Raw genomic sequence first — 20150 nt, 5'->3', positions numbered from 1 at the left:
TTTTTTTGTTTGTTTGTTTCCATCCAGGTTGCTCTTACATTCTCCTACAATTTTATCTCTATACGGTAATATAGTATCAGGGCATGGAGGAAAGTTTCCTTCACAGGACAACATAGCTCGCATCTAGCAACAATCCCTACTATAAAGATAACACAATGAACATGAACCCATATTGCCATGATTGATTTCTCTTTTTCCTGTATGATGTGTGGAATTTTCATAATCCCCCATGAAATTCCCTGATTGAGTTGGTGGCACCTAGAACATAATCAAACCTGGCTTTCTTTTCTTAATTCTATTGCAAATTTGTTCTACCTTTGTGAAAATTCTATAACAGGCTGTAAGAGTGCCAAAAAAAAATAAAGTTGCATATTTATGCATATTGCTTAGCAGATTGGGAATACCAGTTCATTTTGACTAAAGTTTCAGAGAATGTGTTCTGCATTTATCATTCGGTTTACAACATTAGTACTCCTGATTACAAAGATATGCAGCAGAGACTTGTGACAGTGAGGATTCCAGTTAATCATCAGCTTGATTCAAGCACTTTCCTTGAGTGAATTTTCTCAGAGACATTTGCCCTGCATTTTGAGCTACTATCTCCTAGTTAACAGAATAATGGCTTTTATTTGATGTTGTGTGTTCAAATGTAACTGCAATTCAGAGCATTCTGTTATGAATAGCATATTAGATATGGGCATATATATTACATTTTTTTCTTAATTCTCAGGGCAGGAAATTAAAACGTGAAGCACTTTTAAACTAGAGCTGCCCTACCAAATTTCTGTCTTCCTTTCTCTCCTAGCCCCAGTTCTAATTATTCTTAATACTTAATGATTTTAATTTTTAATATTTAGATACCATTGATTTTAACATAAAGCTTCCTCACCAAAACACCTGGATTCTATTATTCTCTAAGTATCTTATATTTTATAATCTAAGAGTTTAAGCTCCCTGACCATATTTAAGCTGAGTGATTTGTCTGAATACACAAAACCTCTGGGCTCATTAGAAGAAAGATCTTAATTTGGATGAGATCATCTATGATCATCATGCCATGGAACCAATATCAGCAATGTCTACTGAGCACCTAACTGGTGGAAAGAATTATGCTGATTATGTTCTGAGAAGAAAGGACACTTATCAAACAAAACAAAACAAAACACAATGGAAGGTAGTCTACAGTGTGATGTGTGCAATATAGACAATGATTCCTAGACCTGGAAGTCTCTGTGGCCATAGTAACTTGACCAGACCTGAAAGGGCAACTCTGCACTGACCAGGAGTAAAGTGTGGGATGAACTAAGAGAAACAGTTAGGAAACAATGTGGCACTGAAGAGAGTGGATCTCTGAGCCAGCTGTGGAGTCTAACAGATGGGAACTGACACTTGGCTGTGCCTCTTCTCTAATGCTTTCGCAGGATCCCACTCAAACTCAGCTCATGTACAAGTAGGGATAGATTCAATCTTGCAGGTAGAAGGACTGGAAGATATTATGGAGAAACACAACACATAGTAGGAACTCAAAGGACAATAGCTGGTCTGACAAATAGTGATACAATTTAGAATTAGAATAAGCATAAAGGTAATGAGTAGGCCAATGATTACCTAGAAATCGGTGAAGTTGTAATTAATATAGCAGAACATCAAACTAAAAATAAATTAAACAATTGGCAATTTGAATTCTGAGTGGATATTTTGTAATATTAGGCATTCATTTTTCTTATGATTGGTCTTGTGGATCTGTGTTATTAATAAGCTCTAATCTTTTAGCAATACATATTGTAACTTTTATAGATGAATGATGTGATATTTGAAATTTACTCCAAAATAATAAAGGGAGATAAGAGGATGTGAGTATATAGATGGAATCAGATTGGTCTTGAGTTGATCATTTTTGAAGCTAAATAATGGATGCATGAGGGTTCTGAAACCTTCTCCCTATTATTACCGAGAATTGTTTGTTCGTTTTTGTTTTGTTTGTTGTTTTTAGTGAAATCCATTGGCAGGAAGGTAAATATTAAAGAACTTTCAACAGGTTTTGGGCAACTGATAAAGCATACTTAAACATACATGCTGTTTTTTCACTGAAATTCCATTAGCAAGAAAATATGTGTTTATCACAGCATTATTTATGCGTAAAAGTTGGGGTAATGTAAACTTCCAAACAGGGGTGCCTGGGTGGCTCAGTTGACTAAGCATCTGCCTTCAGCTCAGTCCTGGGATCCAGCCCTATGTTGGGCTCTCTGCTCAACAGGGAGTTTGCTTCTTCCTCTCCTTCTGCCCACCCCCCTGCTCATGCTCCCTCTCTTTGTCTCTAGCTCTCTCTCTCTCTCTATCTCTCTCTCAAATAAATTAATAAAATATTAAAAAATAAACAAATAAAAATAATAAAATTCTAAAACAATTATAAAAGCAAGCACTTAGTAAGGCCTTATTTGCCAGGCATTATCCCAAGTGCTTTGTGAAATGCTCATTAAATGTTCATCACAACCCTCTGATGGATTTTTGAATATTCTAATCTTATAGATGAGAAAACCAAGAAATTGGGAGGTCAGTTTCACAAGTAGCAGCACACAGTTGTAGACTGTAGATGAGCCAGAATCTGAATTTAGGCAGATCAAGTGCAGAATGATGCCACTACTACTAAGCTAAACTGTTCTGGGGAGAGAATGGTTGAAGTGTTGAAGTAAGCAGAGGCAATCCCACCAGTTGAAATACATTTCTATCATTAAAACTGACAAATTATATAGAAATGTCTATAAAATGAAACAAACAAAATTTGATATAAAGTGTAGATATGAAATACAGAATTATTGTAGTTATATTAAATGCAAAGAAAAGAGCTAGAAGGAAATCAGATTTTCTTTTTAATGTTTGTATTTGAGTGATTAGATTTTTTTTCTAGATTCCAAAATATATTTCCAAATAAAATTCCAAATACACTAACTTTAATTAGAAAAAAATAATAAATGACATCACTATGACAGTCATACCCAGATTCTTCATATAAGGGGGGGCAGGTGGAGGTGGGCCAAAGAAAAGTCTGCATTATTAAATGGTGTTAGAATAGCTGGATATCCATAGGCAAAAGAATGAAGCTGAATCCCTACCTCACACCTACAAAAATGAACTCAAAGTGGATCAAAGACTAAATGTAAAAGCAAAGCTATAAAACTCTTAGAAGAAACCATGGACATAAGCTTCATGGCCTTTAGTGAGGCAATGATTTGTTAGACATAATACCAAAAGCACAGGGGTGCCTGGGTGGCTCAGTGGGTTAAGCCTCTGCCTTCAGCTCAGGTTATGGTCTCAGGGTCCTGGGGTTGAGCCCCACATTGGGCTCTCTACTCAATGGGGAGCCTGCTCCCTCCTCTCTCTCTCCCTGCTGCTCTGCCTGCTTGTGATCACACTCTCTCTGTCAAGTAAATAAATAAAATATTTTTTAAAAATATCAAAAGCACAAGCAACAAAAATAAAACAATAAGAACCAGATGTTATAAGAATTAAAAACTTTGTGCTTCACAAGATACTCTCAAGAAAATGAAAAGGAGAGAAAATAGGTGCAAAGCATATATCTAATGTGAGAATTATATTCAAAACATGCAAAGAATTCCTACAACTAAATAATAAAAAGAAAAATAACCCAATCAAAAGTTGGCAAAAACTTTAAATAAACATTTCACTTAAGAAGGCATAAAAACAGTCAATAAGAACATGAAAAGATGTCTAATATTATCAGTCATTAGTGAAATGCAAGTCAAAACCACAATAAGATACAACTTCACACAGTCACAGTAAAATGTCTCTTATCAAAAGGGTGGATAATAACAAGCATTGGTGAGGATGTGGAGAAATTGGAATCCTCAGACTTTCCTGGTAAGAATATAAAATGGAGAAGCCCCTTCAAAAACAGTTTGCCAGTATCCTCAAAAAGTTAAATATTTAGTTACCATATGACCAAATAATCCCACTTCTAGGTATATACCCGAGAGAACAGAAAAACATTAATCCACACAATATGTACCTGAACGTTAACTGAAGCATTATTTATAATAGCCAAAGAAATGGAAACATCACAGTGTCCATCAACTGATGAATGGATAAACAAAATGTGTGGCATTCACATAATGGAATAAAATACTCTTTGGAAATAAAAAAGGAATAAAATACTGAAAAGTGCCACAACACAGATAAACCTTGGAAACATTATGCTAAGTGAAAGAAACTAGACACTAAAAGGCCACATAGTGTATGAGTCCATTAGCATGAAAAATCCAGAATAGGTAAATCCATAGTGACAGAAAGTAAATCAGTTGTTTCCAGGGACTGAGTGGAGAGGTGAAGGAGGGGTAGCTACTAATGTGTATAAGGTTCCTTTTTAGGGTGATGAAAATGTTCTGAAATTAGATAATAGTGATGGTTGTGCAACTTTGTGAATATGCTAAAAGTCACAGCATTATATAATTTAAAAGAATGGATTTTAGGGTATGAAAATTACACCTCAATGACAAGAAAAAAGAGACATACGCAAAACATAAAACCAACCAACAAACAAACATTTTTGAATCCTATTACCATATTCCTATACTGAATGAAATTAGGGTTTTAAAGAGAAAAAAGAAACCAAAAAGATGCTGGATGGGTCTCCAGCCCTGGCAATTATTATCAAGTCACTCAACCTCTGTGAACATCAATGTTCCCAATGTTAATATCTTCCATACTAGGTTGGCCATAAGGAATGTATGTTGCAGTCAATAATTACTAGCTAACTGCATAATTATTATTACTTTGTATTATAATCAGAAACAGAAAGTAGGTCAATGGATCATAGTTCTGGCCCAGGCATTGGTAATTCCACCCCATATATTTCTAGTATTTACACTCCTTAAAATATATATGCCCTGGGAAGTAAACATGGAAGACTACCTCAATGGAGAGTGCCCTTGTTTAGGACAACCTCCTAGCCACTAGAAATTAGTGGCTCTGATTTCCATTCCAGTTCCCCCAGGCAACTGGCATGGCTAAAAGACTTGGTTAGAAGATTCATCCCACATACTTTGCAGCTACTGAATATAAAGGGAATCATTTCCTTAGATTTATGAGAAAGGGAAGAAAGTGTGGAACTGTGAAATATGAAGCAAGCTGAAAAGGCTAAGCACATATTTGTATATTTTGCTTATGGATCGAAGTAAGGAAAAGTGGGGAGAGAGCACAGAGGCTATATCAACATATGCTGCCAAAAGATAGGATGGTATGGACAGAAGATAATCTGAGTTGTTTCAGGGAAAAAAAAAAAAAAAGCTAATTAAAAATTAGTCTACATTTAAAAAAAAATAGGCTAAATTTAGAATATGATCTATGAGATGTTTGAGCAATGTCTCCGGAGAAATGTAGAATCCCACTGTATTTTTGTTTTGTTTTGTTTTGTTTTGTTTCTACACATAGGGCTTGGAACTTAATGAGGATTATTTTCTTTACTACATAAAGTGTACTATTTCCTGTAGTATTTCCTGTAGATCCTGTAGAACAATGCTAGTATACCTTTGTGAGCAGGCCTGATAGTGTTTGTTCTGTATTTGCTTCTTCTAACTGTGTAAAACCAGACTAAAGATAGAATTTAAAATTTTTTTTTAGGGGTGGTAATTCAGACACCCTCCCCAGTATGAAAATCCAGCAGCTAAGTGTCTTAGCCCATGGTCAGCACTTACTGGGATGGGGCCACTTTATGTCAAGTTCATGCAGGGCCAAACACATTGTTGGTCTTAACATTTATACCATTAATTTTCTCCCAAGGAGTACAATGATTCTCAACAATAATAAGCAAGTAATTCAATCTAACTATGGAGGAAAGCCAGTGTAAATGATGAAGAGCTCAAATTACAGAGTCCTTCAATGAGAACACTAGGTGCTCTTCTTTCGTCTATTGTTTTTAAGTTCCAACAGTAAATTGGACTAAATAAAGCATTGTTTGGGAGAGGTATTTGGGAAATGTGTTTTAATGAACTGACAAGAATTATGTATAATTGCCATCATTGTTTGCATGTAAATGGTGTTTCAAAGTAATTAAAACATTTTATTTTAATAGTTTAAATGCTGCTCTTGAAATATTGTTTACATTATTTGCTCAACAAACATTTTTTTCCCCTCCATCAATAAAATAAACTTTAAAATCCTGCAAAGATGACTGGAGGCCTAATCTTTTTGCCCTTGTATTTGAAAAAATACTAAGTGTTTATACTAAATAAGGCAATTTTATAGTTTGTAGAGTTATCTTGATTTCTTTTTTTTAGAGAATTTACACCATAACTACCATTCCCTGTTCAAGGCATACATCCATCATGGTTAGTTTTACCAATGCAATAAGTTCATAAGATAAGAAAGGCTATAGAAAGACACTGGGGCAGGGATTTTGATCCTGTGTTCCATTCCTAGCCCCCAATGAACTAAATGAGCATTGCCAAGCAGGGTTTTTAAAGCTTCAGACTCCACTCATATCACCGGCAGCATAGGGAGATTTTACTAGATGCGTGGTATTATTTCTACTGACTTATCTATAAGTTTCCTATTGTAAGAATACTTTGAGATGACTCAAGCATCTCTAAGACTCTTCCAGGGATAGAATCTATAATGCTGGATTACATGCATGGGCTAAGGAATTGGAACTGGAAAGACTAATGCATCTCTCGAGATTGGGGTGATACAACAGAAATGAAAGTCCACCTCTCCCAGTGTTCAGCTGACCCCTCAGCCAAGGAGAGCATGTTGCACTGTTACTACCCAACCAGTTCAGTGGCACTGCCAGACAATTACATATGTCTATATGTAATTATGTTGAGGGGTTACACAGAGTCTTTAAACAGAGCAAAACTGAAGAAGGTAAATGATCACTTAAGGACTATCTAAGGGCATGACTTGACCATGGCTTATAGGTACAGCAATACAGCACAGGAGAGTTGACTGTACCTTTTTTGCAGAAGGGCCCTTCATATGGTGAACTGGTGCAATCGCAGAAGTACCCACTGTACTTCTCCACACACTTGCCCCCATTGTGGCAGATGCTACCATAAGTGCTGCAATGACCGGGGCATCCAGGCCGGACTCCAGATGTGACCTTTGCCCTCTCTTCCAGGTCCAGTTTCTGCCCATTCAAGTGTAAGGAGCGTATGCATCCTAGAAAGCCTTTCTGTCTAGATGATGTTCCCCCTGAGCAGTGAAAAATAAAAGGGAAAAAAAGAAAAAGGTAAGATATCATACAGTTCAATTGTTTTAGGTTTAATATTGACATTGGTAACAGTTAAGCATTGTTCTATTGTCATGCTGTGTTAAACTTTTCCATTACAGTTTCCAGTGAGAATTAGGAATTCAAACAGCATGTGCAAAATGCATGTCTTTCCAGGCTGGGAACCTCCTCACCCCTAACTCCAAAACAACAACAACAACAACAACAACAACAACAATGGGGTGCTCAGGAATCTAAGTTGTTGAGTGTCTGACTCCTGGTTTCCACTCAGGTCATGATCTCAGGGTCCTGGGGTTGAGCCCTGTGTCCGGCTCCACACTTAGTGGGAAGTCTGCTTGAGAATCCTCTCCCTCTGCCCCTCCACCTGCTCTCTCTCTCAAATAAATAAATAAATCTTTAAGAAGGAAGGAAGGAAAGAAGGAAGGAAGAAAGGAAGGAAGGAAGGGAAGGAAGAAATGAAGGAAGGGAGGGAGGGAGGAAGGGAGGAAGGAAGGAAGGGTTATACTTCATGTGGAATCCTATACTTTACATGTTTAAGACAGAAATTTCAGATCACAATGTTCCTTGCAAATGAAATAAAATGTGTCATCATATAGTCTATAGCGGACTTTTGTCTGAAGTAGAATGCTCAAACGAGATCGTCCCTTCTAACAGAATTAGAAGTAAGCTCTTACGCACACCAGTTTAGAAAACTTGCAACAAACTTTGCATTGCTCATGAAGTGTAATGCAAGCACTGGAAGGAGGGTGGGCTTTAGGACACACAGACATAGAGTCCTACTCCATGTCACTAGCTGATTAGCCATGTTGACGACTGATCACCTCAGCCTTAGCTACTTGATCTGTAAAATAAGAATAAGTTTGTTTAGTGTGTTTACAGTAAAGCTTAGTGAAGATCATGGAATGCAGTACATACTCAATCATCACTCTTTGTTGTGCCCTCTTCTGAGCCCTTAACAATGTCTCAAACAAGTAGATTGTTTACATATGTACATACACATGTATATACATATACATATATATATATAGAGAGAGAGAGAGATCCTAGCACTTACCTCCAAATTGTTATTTGGAAGCCAAAATTGTTCTTCTGGATTACAGAACAGGATTCTAACCCAACTTTCTGCTGCAGGCACATCTTGAAGTTTTCAGAGAGATTCACAATGCTTGTTGCAAATTATTCAAGAATGGAGTAGATTGAAAGTGACAGAGGATTTTGTTACCATTGCAAATCCAGGACTCTACTAGCCTAAACCTCTGATATCAGAAAAACGTTCACTGAGAGACAAAAGCCAAGAAATAAAGCTAAATCCCATTTGGGGTATTTGTTTGATGCCCAGAATTATGGGAGATCCCAGAGAAGACATAGGTCAATCCTGCCTTTAAAGACACCAATTCTAGTCTAGATTCAACAGTGAAGACTCAAGTCCACACACACAAATAAATGGAGGGAACCTTCAGGACTTCAAGGTCTACAATTTGTAGGGGCAGGATGGACTTGTCTCTTATTATCTGTATCTATCAACTCTCCTCTCTGGGCCTCATTTGTTTCTAGCCCTACAACTCTATTAAAACTTAGACTATCAAATGACGAGATAAAAATATATTTCTACCGGGGCACCTGAGTGGCTCAGTGGGTTAAAGCCTCTGCCTTCAGCTCAGGTCATGATCCCAGGGTCCTGGGATGGAGCCCCGCATTGGGGTCTCTGCTCAGCGGAGAGGCTGTTTCCCCCTCTCTCTTTCTGCCCACCTCTCTACCTACTTGTGATCTCTGCCTGTCAAATAAATAAAATCATATATATATATGTGTGTGTGTGTGTGTGTGTGTGTGTGTGTGTGTGTGTGTGTATGTATGTATATATATATGTATGTATGTATATATATATACATATATATATATTCCCACCAAGGTGGATACAGATGGGAATTCCAAATGTGTCATCTCAGACCAGGAATATAGATGTTAAACAAGAAACAAAGCAGTAAGTTAAAGAAGTGAGTTAGGTAACCTAAACATTCCCAGCATCAGTCAGCCTGGCCAGGCGGACAAGAAAATCATTGGAAATGGTTTGATGGGAGTATAGAATGGGGAGGAGGGAGTATTGCAACTTCCCGAATCACACCAGGTGTACAGACACATAAATATGTGTATGCCAGTCACTGGCTACATCCACAGACCGACTTAACACTCCAAAAGGATTAATCTACTCTTTTATTCTGAAATAATGTTGAAACTCTATTGTATTTTCAGGTCTGATAAGTGATACTCAAAGAGGCCAGGAGGTCAAACCCAAATTGCTTTCTCCTGTCTGTCCTAATTTTAGTGACTAAATCTCCTTTTAACCACAAGATAAATCAATTATAAATACAAGTAGATCATAAAGGAAGGTTCATTATTTCTTTCCCAGGGATCATGCAGAATAAAGAAAGGAGGATTTATGTAGTCAAATGTTCTGTCTTGTTTTTTTCCCTTATTTTGCAGTCACTTCCTGAGGTAGATTTGAATAAGTCTTCATATATCTTGTTAGTGGCATTTTTTCTTCTAGCAGAGGTGGAGAATGCAAGATCTATTGCACATTTTCTTGTGTGTGACTTAGTCAACAAGTTTATAAATGGAGACAAAAGTGGCTGGGATGGTTTCTCTGGCAGAAATGCACTCCTTGAGGTTTGAGACATAGAGTACGGAGAGAGTGATCCAAAGCAAGAGGACTGTTTCACTCTGAGATGCTGACAAAATGCATGACAGAAAGAACTATGAACTAAATTGTGAAATGAGCTAAATTTCCATTTTCACCTGACTGTTTTTCATTCCTTACAGAGGATAAGAACTAGAGGTCAGGTTCCTTTTTCTTTAGGTAGAAGTAATAGGTAGACTAAGAATAGAATAATTCCAGAAAGATGCCCCTCCCCCACACTCACACCCAGGCAAGTTGTTGGTGCTGCCCGTTTTCTGGCATTGCCTGCTATGTGTAGAGTTTTGTTGCAGGCGTGAATGTTCTCTGAACCTTGAGTACTCTGCAGAGATGCAGCTGCAAGCTTCCCTCCCCCTTCTCACTCAGTCCTTTCCCCCAACCCCAGCTCCTGTGCATTTGCTCTTCCAGTTATCTCTGGCTGCTGCTTCTCCTTCTTCTCCTTTTCCTTCTTCTCCTTCTCCTTCTTCTTCCTTCTTTTTCCTTCTCCTTCTCCTTCTGCATCCCCTCCTCCTTGTCCTCCTCCTTCTCCTTTTTTATTCCAGTATTGTTAACTTACAGTACCATCTGCTTCTTTGTACACCGAGATCCATGGTCCTTACCTCAGTGTGATTCCTTTCCACAGCCTTCCAACTGATTACGCTTCTCATCCATTCACCACTTTACAATCAGAAAGATAAACCGAATTTGAAAATTGGATTCTGCCATTCCTATCTGATGCTCTTTGGAGATTACTGATTGTTCTCAGGATCAAGTTCAAATTCCGTGGCACAGATGATACAGTATGAAAGATCTGGCCTCCACTTACCCCTCTAGCTTCCTTTTCCCACATCCCCTTCTCTGACTTCAGTGCACCCAGGACTTCTGAACTACAAATGGCTCCCCAGTGCCCTCTGGTCTGTCTTGACTTTGGATCTCTTCAGGTACTTTGCATTTATGTAGTATGTTATCTTCCCCATGTACTCCACAGCTCACAGTACACTATCCCTGTGATTACAAACACACGCACTAGCACTCATATGCACACCTCCCTTCCCCACACATCTTTTGCTTCCCAGTATTTAATTATTTCAATTAGTTCCCAATTTTATTTAAAATGAGAGATATTTTTAAAATTCTAATAAATCTTTGAAAAAAAATTAAATCTGTTAACAATGAACCTGCTTTCCTGCACAGCAAAGCTCGCTGCAGCTGCACCATGGTCAGTTCTTTTAAGACGGGGAACCCAGTCCCCACTTGGCCACATTCTGCACCAGGGCCACTTCATTCATTTATATTGCCTTCCTGCCCCTTGTAGGTATTTGGTTTTTCAATGCTACTCTAAGATAACTTTGCTCTTTACTTGTCTACATCTTGTCTAAGATTTACTAAAACATTAGAGGAAAAACAACAACAAAACTAGAATCATTCTTAAAACAGCTGAAAGTCATGTTTTTGAGGCTTGCATTTAATCTGAAAGCCGACAGAGAATCAGGACAGTGTTTCTAATTTAAAAAAAAAATAACATTTCAAACATACATGTATGCTAGAAACTTTATCATTAACTCGCTGAACACCCAAAGGGAAAGAATGTATTCATATTATTCCCATGACCTAGTTGAAGTAATTTAGTGTTAGAGAGATTGCTTTGGCCAGCATCAAGAATCAAAAAGAGTTTATATGGCAGAGCCAGGTGTCAAACTGTGATCTCTTGACCTTCAAAGCCTGCATACCTTGGAAGCTCTAAAATCCTAAAATGGATGATCAGATTAGACAACTTGAATCAGTACTATAACTAAATGATCCTTCTACCTTCTTACCCTTATCTCTAATATGGTTTCTTCCAGCAAGTAATATACATGCATGCATTTATTCTCTTTACTTTGCCCTCACTCTTCTGGATAACTATCACCATTAGTTGGCTGGTCTAGCTAGAAGCAATTCTGCACGAGACTCTACAGTTGGCCCTTGGTGTGTTCATGTTCATTTTGAAGACATTTCCTTCACCTGAGTACAAATCAACTTGTAAAAATGTCACTGTCATCATCCTAAACCTGTCTTAGAAAACCTCCATGTGGCAGCTTCACAAATGCTCATCACTTCCAGAGGAATATCTAAATTTTTTGTGGTCCTTGGCACCACATGCAAAAACCTCTATTTCTCTCCTGGGTGTCCGCTTTCTTTCCTCCACAAGCTCAAGCAAAACTCCTTGTTGAGGACTCCTGATAAAACAGTGAATGTTGATCCGGTCAAGATGGCGGAGAAGTAGCAGGCTGAGACTACTTCAGGTAGCGGGAGATCAGCTAAATAGCTTATCTAAAGATTGCAAACACCTACAAATCCAACGGGAGATTGAAGAAAAGAAGAACAGCAATTCTAGAAATAGAAAATCAACCACTATCTGAAAGGTAGGACTATCGGATAAGTGAATCCAAAGCGACTGGAAGATAGACCACGGGGGGAGGGGCCGGCTCCCAGCGAGCAGCAGAGCAACAGAGCACAAAATAAGGACTTTTAAAAGTATGTTCCACTGAGGGACATCGCTCCAGAGGCTTAACTGGGGTGAAGCCCAGGTGAGGTCAGCGCGGCCTCAGGTCCGACGGGGTCACAGAAGGATCAGGGGTGTCTAAGTGTCGCAGAGCTTACAGGTATTAGAACGGGGAAGCCAGCTACAGAGACAGAGCTGAGGAGTGAGCTCTAAGCTCGGGGTTACCTTGAACCGGTCGCAGGCTCGGTCAGCTCGGAGCGCGGCCGGAGGCCAGGGTGACGGGAGTAATTGGGCGCTGTTCTCTGAGGGCGCACTGAGGAGTGGGGCCCCGGGCTCTCGGATCCTCCGGGCCGGAGACCGGGAGGCCGCCATCTTCATTCTCGTCTTCCAGAACTCTATGGAAAGCACTCAGGGAACAAAAGCTCCCGAAAGCAAACCCAGCAAACCCGAGCGGATTACTCAGCCCGGCCCCGGGTAAGGGCGGTGCAACTCTGCCTGGGGCAAAGACGATTGAGAATCACTACAACAGGCCCTTCCCCCAGAAGATCAATGAGAAACCCAGCCAGGACCAAGTTCACCTACCAAGGAGTGCAGTTTCAATACCAAGGAGAGCAGCGGAATTCCAGAGGAGAAGAAAGCAAAGCATGGAACTCATGGCTTTCTCCCCATGATTCTTTACCCTTTCAGTTAATTTAATTTTTTTTTTCATTTTCAATTTTTTTTTCTCTTCTTCTGCTAAATTTTTTTAACTTTTACCGTTTTCTTTTTTAATGTTTTTTAAATAGTTTATCTAATATATATATATTATTTTCTTTTTTATATTTTTTATCGGCTTTCTTTTTTTTTTTTTTTCTTTCTGAACCCCTTTTTATTCCCTTTCTCCCCGCTCACGATTTGGGATCTCTTCTGATTTGACTAAAGCATATTTTCCTGGGGTGGTTGCCACCCTTTTAGTATTTTACTTGCTCCTTCATATACTCTTATCTGGACAAAATCACAAGGCAGGAAAATTCACAACAAAAAAAAGAATAAGAAGCAGTACCAAAGGCTAGGGACCTAATCAATACAGACATTGGTAATATGTCAGATATAGAGTTCAGAATGATGATTCTCAAGGTTCTAGCCGGGCTTGAAAAAGGCATGGAAGATATTAAAGCAACCCTCTCAGGAGATATAAAAGCCCTTTCTGAAGAAATAAAAGAACTAAAATCTAACCAAGTTGAAATCAAAAAAGCTACTAATGAGGTGCAATCAGAAATGGAGGCTCTCACTGCTAGGATAAATGAGGCAGAAGAAAGAATTAGCGATATAGAAGACCAAATGACAGAGAATAAAGAAGCTGAGCAAAAGAGGGACAAACAGCTACTGGACCATGAGGGGAGAATTCAAGAGATAAGTGACACCATAAGACGAAACAACATTAGAATAATTGGGATTCCAGAAGAAGAGGAAACAGAGAGGGGAGCAGAAGGTATGTTGGAGAGAATTATTGGAGAGAATTTCCCCAATATGGCAAAGGGAACAAGCATCAAAATCCAGGAGATTCAGAGAACCCCCCTCAAAATCAATAAGAATAGGTCCACACCCCATCACCTAATAGTAAAATTTACAAGTCTTAGTGACAAAGAAAAGATCCTGAAAGCAGCCCGGGAAAAGAAGTCTGTAACGTACAATGGTAAAAATATTAGATTGGCAGCAGACTTATCCACAGAGACCTGGCAGGCCAGAAAGAGCAGGCATGATATATTCAGAGTACTAAATGAGAAAAACATGCAGCCAAGAATACTATATCCAGCTAGGCTATCATTGAAAATAGAAGGAGAGATTAAAAGTTTCCAGGACAAACAAAAACTGAAAGAATTTGCAAATACCAAACCAGCTCTACAGGAAAATTTGAAAGGGGTCCTCTAAGTAAAGAGAGACCCTAAAAGTAGCAGATCAGAAAGAAACAGAGACAATATACAATAACAGTCACCTTACAGGCAATACAGTGGCACTAAATTCATATCTCTCAATATTTACCCTGAATGTTAATGGGCTAAATGCCCCAATCAAAAGACACAGGGTATCAGAATGGATAAAAAAACAAAACCCATCTATATGTTGCCTACAAGAAACTCATCTTAAACCCGAAGACACCTCCAGGTTTAAAGTGAGGGGGTGGAAAAGAATTTACCATGCTAATGGACATCAGAAGAAAGCAGGAGTGGCAATCCTTATATCAGATCAATTAGATTTTAAGCCAAAGACTATAATAAGAGATGAGGAAGGACACTATATCATACTCAAAGGAACTGTCCAACAAGAAGATCTAACAATTTTAAATATCTATGCCCCTAACGTGGGAGCAGCCAACTATATAAACCAATTAATAACAAAATCAAAGAAACACATCGACAAGAATACAATAATAGTAGGGGATTTTAACACTCCTCTCACTGAAATGGACAGATCATCCAAGCAAAAGATCAACAAGGAAATCAAGGCCTTAAATGACACACTGTACCAGATGGACATCACAGATATATTCAGAACATTGCATCCCAAAGCAACAGAATACACATTCTTCTCTAGTGCACATGGAACATTCTCCAGAATAGATCACATTCTTGGTCCTAAATCAAGTCTCAACCGGTATCAAAAGATTGGGATCATTCCCTACATATTTTCAGACCACAATGCTCTAAAGCTAGAACTCAATAACAAGAGGAAATTTGGAAAGAACCCAAATACATGGAGATTAAACAGCATCCTTCTAAAGAATGAATGGGTCAACCAGGAAATTAAAGAAGAATTGAAAAAATTTATGGAAACAAATGATAATGAAAACACAACGGTTCAGAATCTGTGGGACACAACAAAGGCAGTCCTGAGAGGAAAATATATAGCGGTACAAGCCTTTCTCAAGAAACAAGAAAGGTCTCAGGTACACAACCTAACCCTACACCTAAAGGAGCTGGAGAAAGAACAAGAAAGAAACCCTAAACCCAGCAGGAGAAGAGAATTCATAAAGATCAGAGCAGAAATCAATGAAATAGAAACCAAAAAAACAATAGAACAAATCAACGAAACTAGGAGCTGGTTCTTTGAAAGAATTAATAAGATTGATAAACCCCTGGCCAGACTTATCAAAAAGAAAAGAGAAAGGACCCAAATAAATAAAATCATGAATGAAAGAGGAGAGATCACAACTAAAACCAAAGAAATACAGACAATTATAAGAATATACTATGAGCAACTCTACGCCAACAAATTTGACAATCTGGAAGAAATGGATGCATTCCTAGAGACATATAAACTACCACAACTGAACCAGGAAGAAATGGAAAGCCTGAACAGACCCATAACCAGTAAGGAGATTGAAACAGTCATCAAAAATCTCCAAACAAACAAAAGCCCAGGGCCAGACGGCTTCCCGGGGGAATTCTACCAAACATTTAAAGAAGAACTAATTCCTATTCTCCTGAAACTGTTCCAAAAAATAGCAATAGAAGGAAAACTTCCAAACTCATTTTATGAGGCCAACATCACCTTGATCCCAAAACCAGACAAGGATACCATCAAAAAAGAGAACTACAGACCAATATCCTTGATGAACACAGATGCAAAAATTCTTGCCAAAATACTAGCCAGTAGGATTCAACAGTACATTAAAAGGATTATTCACCACGACCAAGTGGGATTTATTCCAGGGCTGAAAGGTTGGTTCAACATCCGCAAATCAATCAATGTGATACAACACATTAATAAAAGAAAGAACAAGAACCATATGATACTCTCAATTGATGCTGAAAAAGCATTTGACAAAGTACAGCATCCCTTCCTGATCAAAACTCTTCAAAGTGTAGGGACAGACGGCACATACCTCAATATTATCAAAGCCATCTATGAAAAACCCACTGCAAATATCATTCTCAATGGAGAAAAACTGAAAGCTTTTCCGCTAAGGTCAGGAACACGGCAGGGATGTCCGTTATCACCACTGCTATTCAACATAGTACTAGAAGTCCTAGCCTCAGCAATCAGACAACAAAAGGAAATTAAAGGCATCCAAATCGGCAAAGAAGAAGTCAAACCATCACTCTTTGCAGATGATATGATACTATATGTGGAAAACCCAAAAGACTCCACTCCAAAACTGCTAGAACTTGTACAGGAATTCAGTAAAGTGTCAGGATATAAAATCAATGCACAGAAATCCGTTGCATTTCTCTACACCAACAACAAGACAGAAGAAAGAGAAATTAAGGAGTCCATCCCATTTACAATTGCACCCAAAACTATAAGATACCTAGGAATAAACCTAACCAAAGAGACTAAGAATCTATACACAGAAAACTATAAAGTACTCATGAAAGAAATTGAGGAAGACACAAAGAAATGGAAAAATGTTCCATGCTCCTGGATTGGAAGAATAAATATTGTGAAAATGTCTATGCTACCTAAAGCAATCTACACATTTAATGCAATTCCTATCAAAGTACCATCCATTTTTTTCAAAGAAATGGAACAAATAATCCTAAAATTTATATGGAACCAGAAAAGACCTCGAATAGCCAAAGGAATATTGAAAAAGAAAGCCAAAGTTGGTGGCATCACAATTCCGGACTTCAAGCTCTATTACAAAGCTGTCATCATCAAGACAGCATGGTACTGGCACAAAAACAGACACATAGATCAATGGAACAGAATAGAGAGCCCAGAAATAGACCCTCAACACTATGGTCAACTCATCTTTGACAAAGCAGGAAAGAATGTCCAATGGAAAAAAGACAGCCTCTTCAATAAATGGTGTTGGGAAAATTGCACAGCCACATGCAGAAAAATGAAATTGGATCATTTCCTTATACCACACACGAAAATAGAATCAAAATGGATGAAGGATCTCAATGTGAGAATGGAATCCATCAAAATCTTTGATGAGAACAGAGGCAGCAACCTCTTCGACCTCAGCCACAGCAACATCTTCCTAGGAACATCACCAAAGGCAAGGGAAGCAAGGGCAAAAATGAACTATTGGGATTTTATCAAGATCAAAAGCTTTTGCACAGCAAAGGAAATGGTTAACAAAACCAAAAGACAACTGACAGAATGGGAGAAGATATTTGCAAATGACATATCAGATAAAAGGCTAGTGTCCAAAATCTATAAAGAACTTAGCAAACTCAACACCCAAAGAACAAATAATCCAATCAAGAAATGGGCAGAGGACATGAACAGACATTTCTGCAAAGAAGACATCCAGATGGCCAACAGACACATGAAAAAGTGCTCCACATCACTCGGCATCAGGGAAATACAAATCAAAACCACAATGAGATATCACCTCACACCAGTCAGAATGGCTAAAATGAACAAGTCAGGAAATGACAGATGCTGGCGAGGATGTGGAGAAAGGGGAACCCTCCTACACTGTTGGTGGGAATGCAAGCTGGTGCAACCACTCTGCAAAACAGCATGGAGGTTCCTCAAAATGTTGAAAATAGAACTACCCTATGACCCAGCCATTGCACTGCTGGGTATTTACCCTAAAGATACAAACGTAGTGATCCGAAGGGGCACGTGCACCCGAATGTTTATAGCAGCAATGTCTACAATAGCCAAACTATGGAAAGAACCTAGATGTCCATCAACAGACGAATGGATAAAGAAGATGTGGTATATATACACAATGGAATACTATGTAGCCATCAAAAGAAATGAAATCTTGCCATTTGCGATGGCGTGGATGGAACTAGAGGGTATCATGCTTAGAGAAATAAGTCAATCAGAGAAAGACAACTATCATATGATCTCCCTGATATGAGGGAGAGGAGATGCAACATGGGGGTTAAGGGGGTAGGAGAAGAAGAAATGTAACAAGATGGGATTGGGAGGGAGACAAATCATAAGTGACTCTTAATCTCACAAAACAAACTGAGTGTTGATGGGGGGAGGGGGGTTGGGAGAGGGGGGTGGGGTTATGGATATTGGGGAGGGTATATGCTATGGTGAGTGCTGTGAAGTGTGTAAACCTGGCGATTCACAGACCTGTACCCCTGGGGATAAAAATATATGTTTATAAAAAAAGAAAAACAACAACAAAAAAAAAAAACAGTGAATGTGCCAAGCTGGGCTCCTGATTCACAAAAGCATTTAATAATTTCCTCTTTTTCCGTCTTTCTGCCTTTTTTGGTTGGTTTTTTTTGACCTTGAACTTGGAGTAGCTGTTTTTATTTGTTTTTTGTTTGTTTGTTTTTATGATTTGCTATAGCCAGCTGAACTACAGTTGCATTTACCACCTAGATTCCAAATTCTAAAGTGGCAGCAGATTTAGCATATACATGATGAATAAATATAAATACATTAACCATCAATTATCGTCTGCTTTTATCCCACCCCTCCAACTGACAGAGCCTTGGTCCCAGAAGGAAAGTATAAAATGTGATTTTCTTAAAAACAAGGCATGCATCTGGTTGAGTTTGGCCAGATACAGTGATTTCTTGCTCATAAACCAAAAGACACACATCATTTAATAATACAGGTGACACTAACTGGATGTTTAAAAAGTAAAATAATGATGCAACATCAACATAAACTAAGAGTTTACTTCTTATAAAGCACCTTCCAAGCATGTGCTTCACAGACACTTTCTGGTTTAATCTTCCTATAAACTGTGGAACTTCAAATAAAACACTAATCCTCCAAAAATTGGGAAAGAGACTGTTAACTTAGAATCACTTAACAGCAGGTTGAAAGTATTTCTTATCTGTTTGTTTGGTGGAAATGAATGCTATGAAAAACTTTTCAAGAATAATTCAGCAATATGTATCAAGAGCCATGAAAATATATTATCATTGGCCTTATTCTACTTTTTTAAAGAAATTTCCCAAAATGGAGCTGGGGGCATTGATTACAATAAAAAATAATTAATTTTGCTCATACATAGTCATTAAAAATACTTCATTATGTGCACAAATAGTATAATTATCTACCTGGAAAATCCCCCCAAAACAATAATGACAAATTATTACAATTAAAATAAAAGTATATGGGGCACCTGAGACCCTTGGTCGGCTAAGCACCTGCCTTCGGCTAGGGTCAAGATCCCAGGGTCTTGGGATCGAGTTCCACATCAGATTCCCTGCTCAGTCAGGAATCTGCTTCCTCCTCTCCCTCTGCCCCTCTCCCCACTTGTGCTCTCTCTCTTTCTGAAATAAATAAATAAAATCTTTTAAAAATATATTTATTAATTAAATAAAATAAAGATATAAGAATGTGGATAGATATAAATATCAGCATACAACATCAGTCACTGTCCTATATAATAACAATAGCCAACTGGAAAATGGAATACCTAGGAAAAAATCCTATTTAATAACAAAAGCAGCAAAACACCTAGAAGTTAACAAGATGTGCCTATATGAAGGAAAAAATACAATTTTACCTTTACACCTAAAGAATACCTGAAGAAGTAAAATATGTGTCTGTATGATCCAGTAATGTACAGCTAATTTCTTTAACACAATAAAATCCAATCAATAGCCCCCCAAAAATTATTTTCATAGAACATGAAAAGCTAATTCCACAAGAAGGGAAAATGATTGAGAATCATTAATAAGTTTTTTAAATGAAAAGAAGTGAGGTGTGCCCAGGGGTAAAACTTATCCAATTCTGTATCAAAATATACCCTATAAGTGTGATTTGGTGCAGTATTTGGGAAAAACAAAACTATTTAAATAAGACAGAAGCCATAAATTCCTTGATTTTGT

General features: G+C 38.1%; 1 protein-coding gene across 1 annotated transcript in view; it reads right to left on the bottom strand.

Annotated features, from left to right (window-relative positions):
* The window catches only part of CNTNAP5 (contactin associated protein family member 5), an 847743-nt gene that overhangs the window by 101647 nt on the left and 725946 nt on the right, over positions 1-20150 (bottom strand). The window contains exon 18 of the mRNA XM_047722671.1: positions 6967-7206. Coding sequence (XP_047578627.1) covers positions 6967-7206 — 240 coding nt within the window. The remainder of the gene's footprint in view (positions 1-6966; positions 7207-20150) is intronic.

The sequence above is a fragment of the Lutra lutra genome, chromosome 3 (assembly GCF_902655055.1).
Source record: "Lutra lutra chromosome 3, mLutLut1.2, whole genome shotgun sequence".
NCBI lineage: Eukaryota > Metazoa > Chordata > Mammalia > Carnivora > Mustelidae > Lutra > Lutra lutra.
Note: the sequence above shows the minus strand (reverse complement) of the source record. Positions and strands in the feature narration are given on the sequence as shown.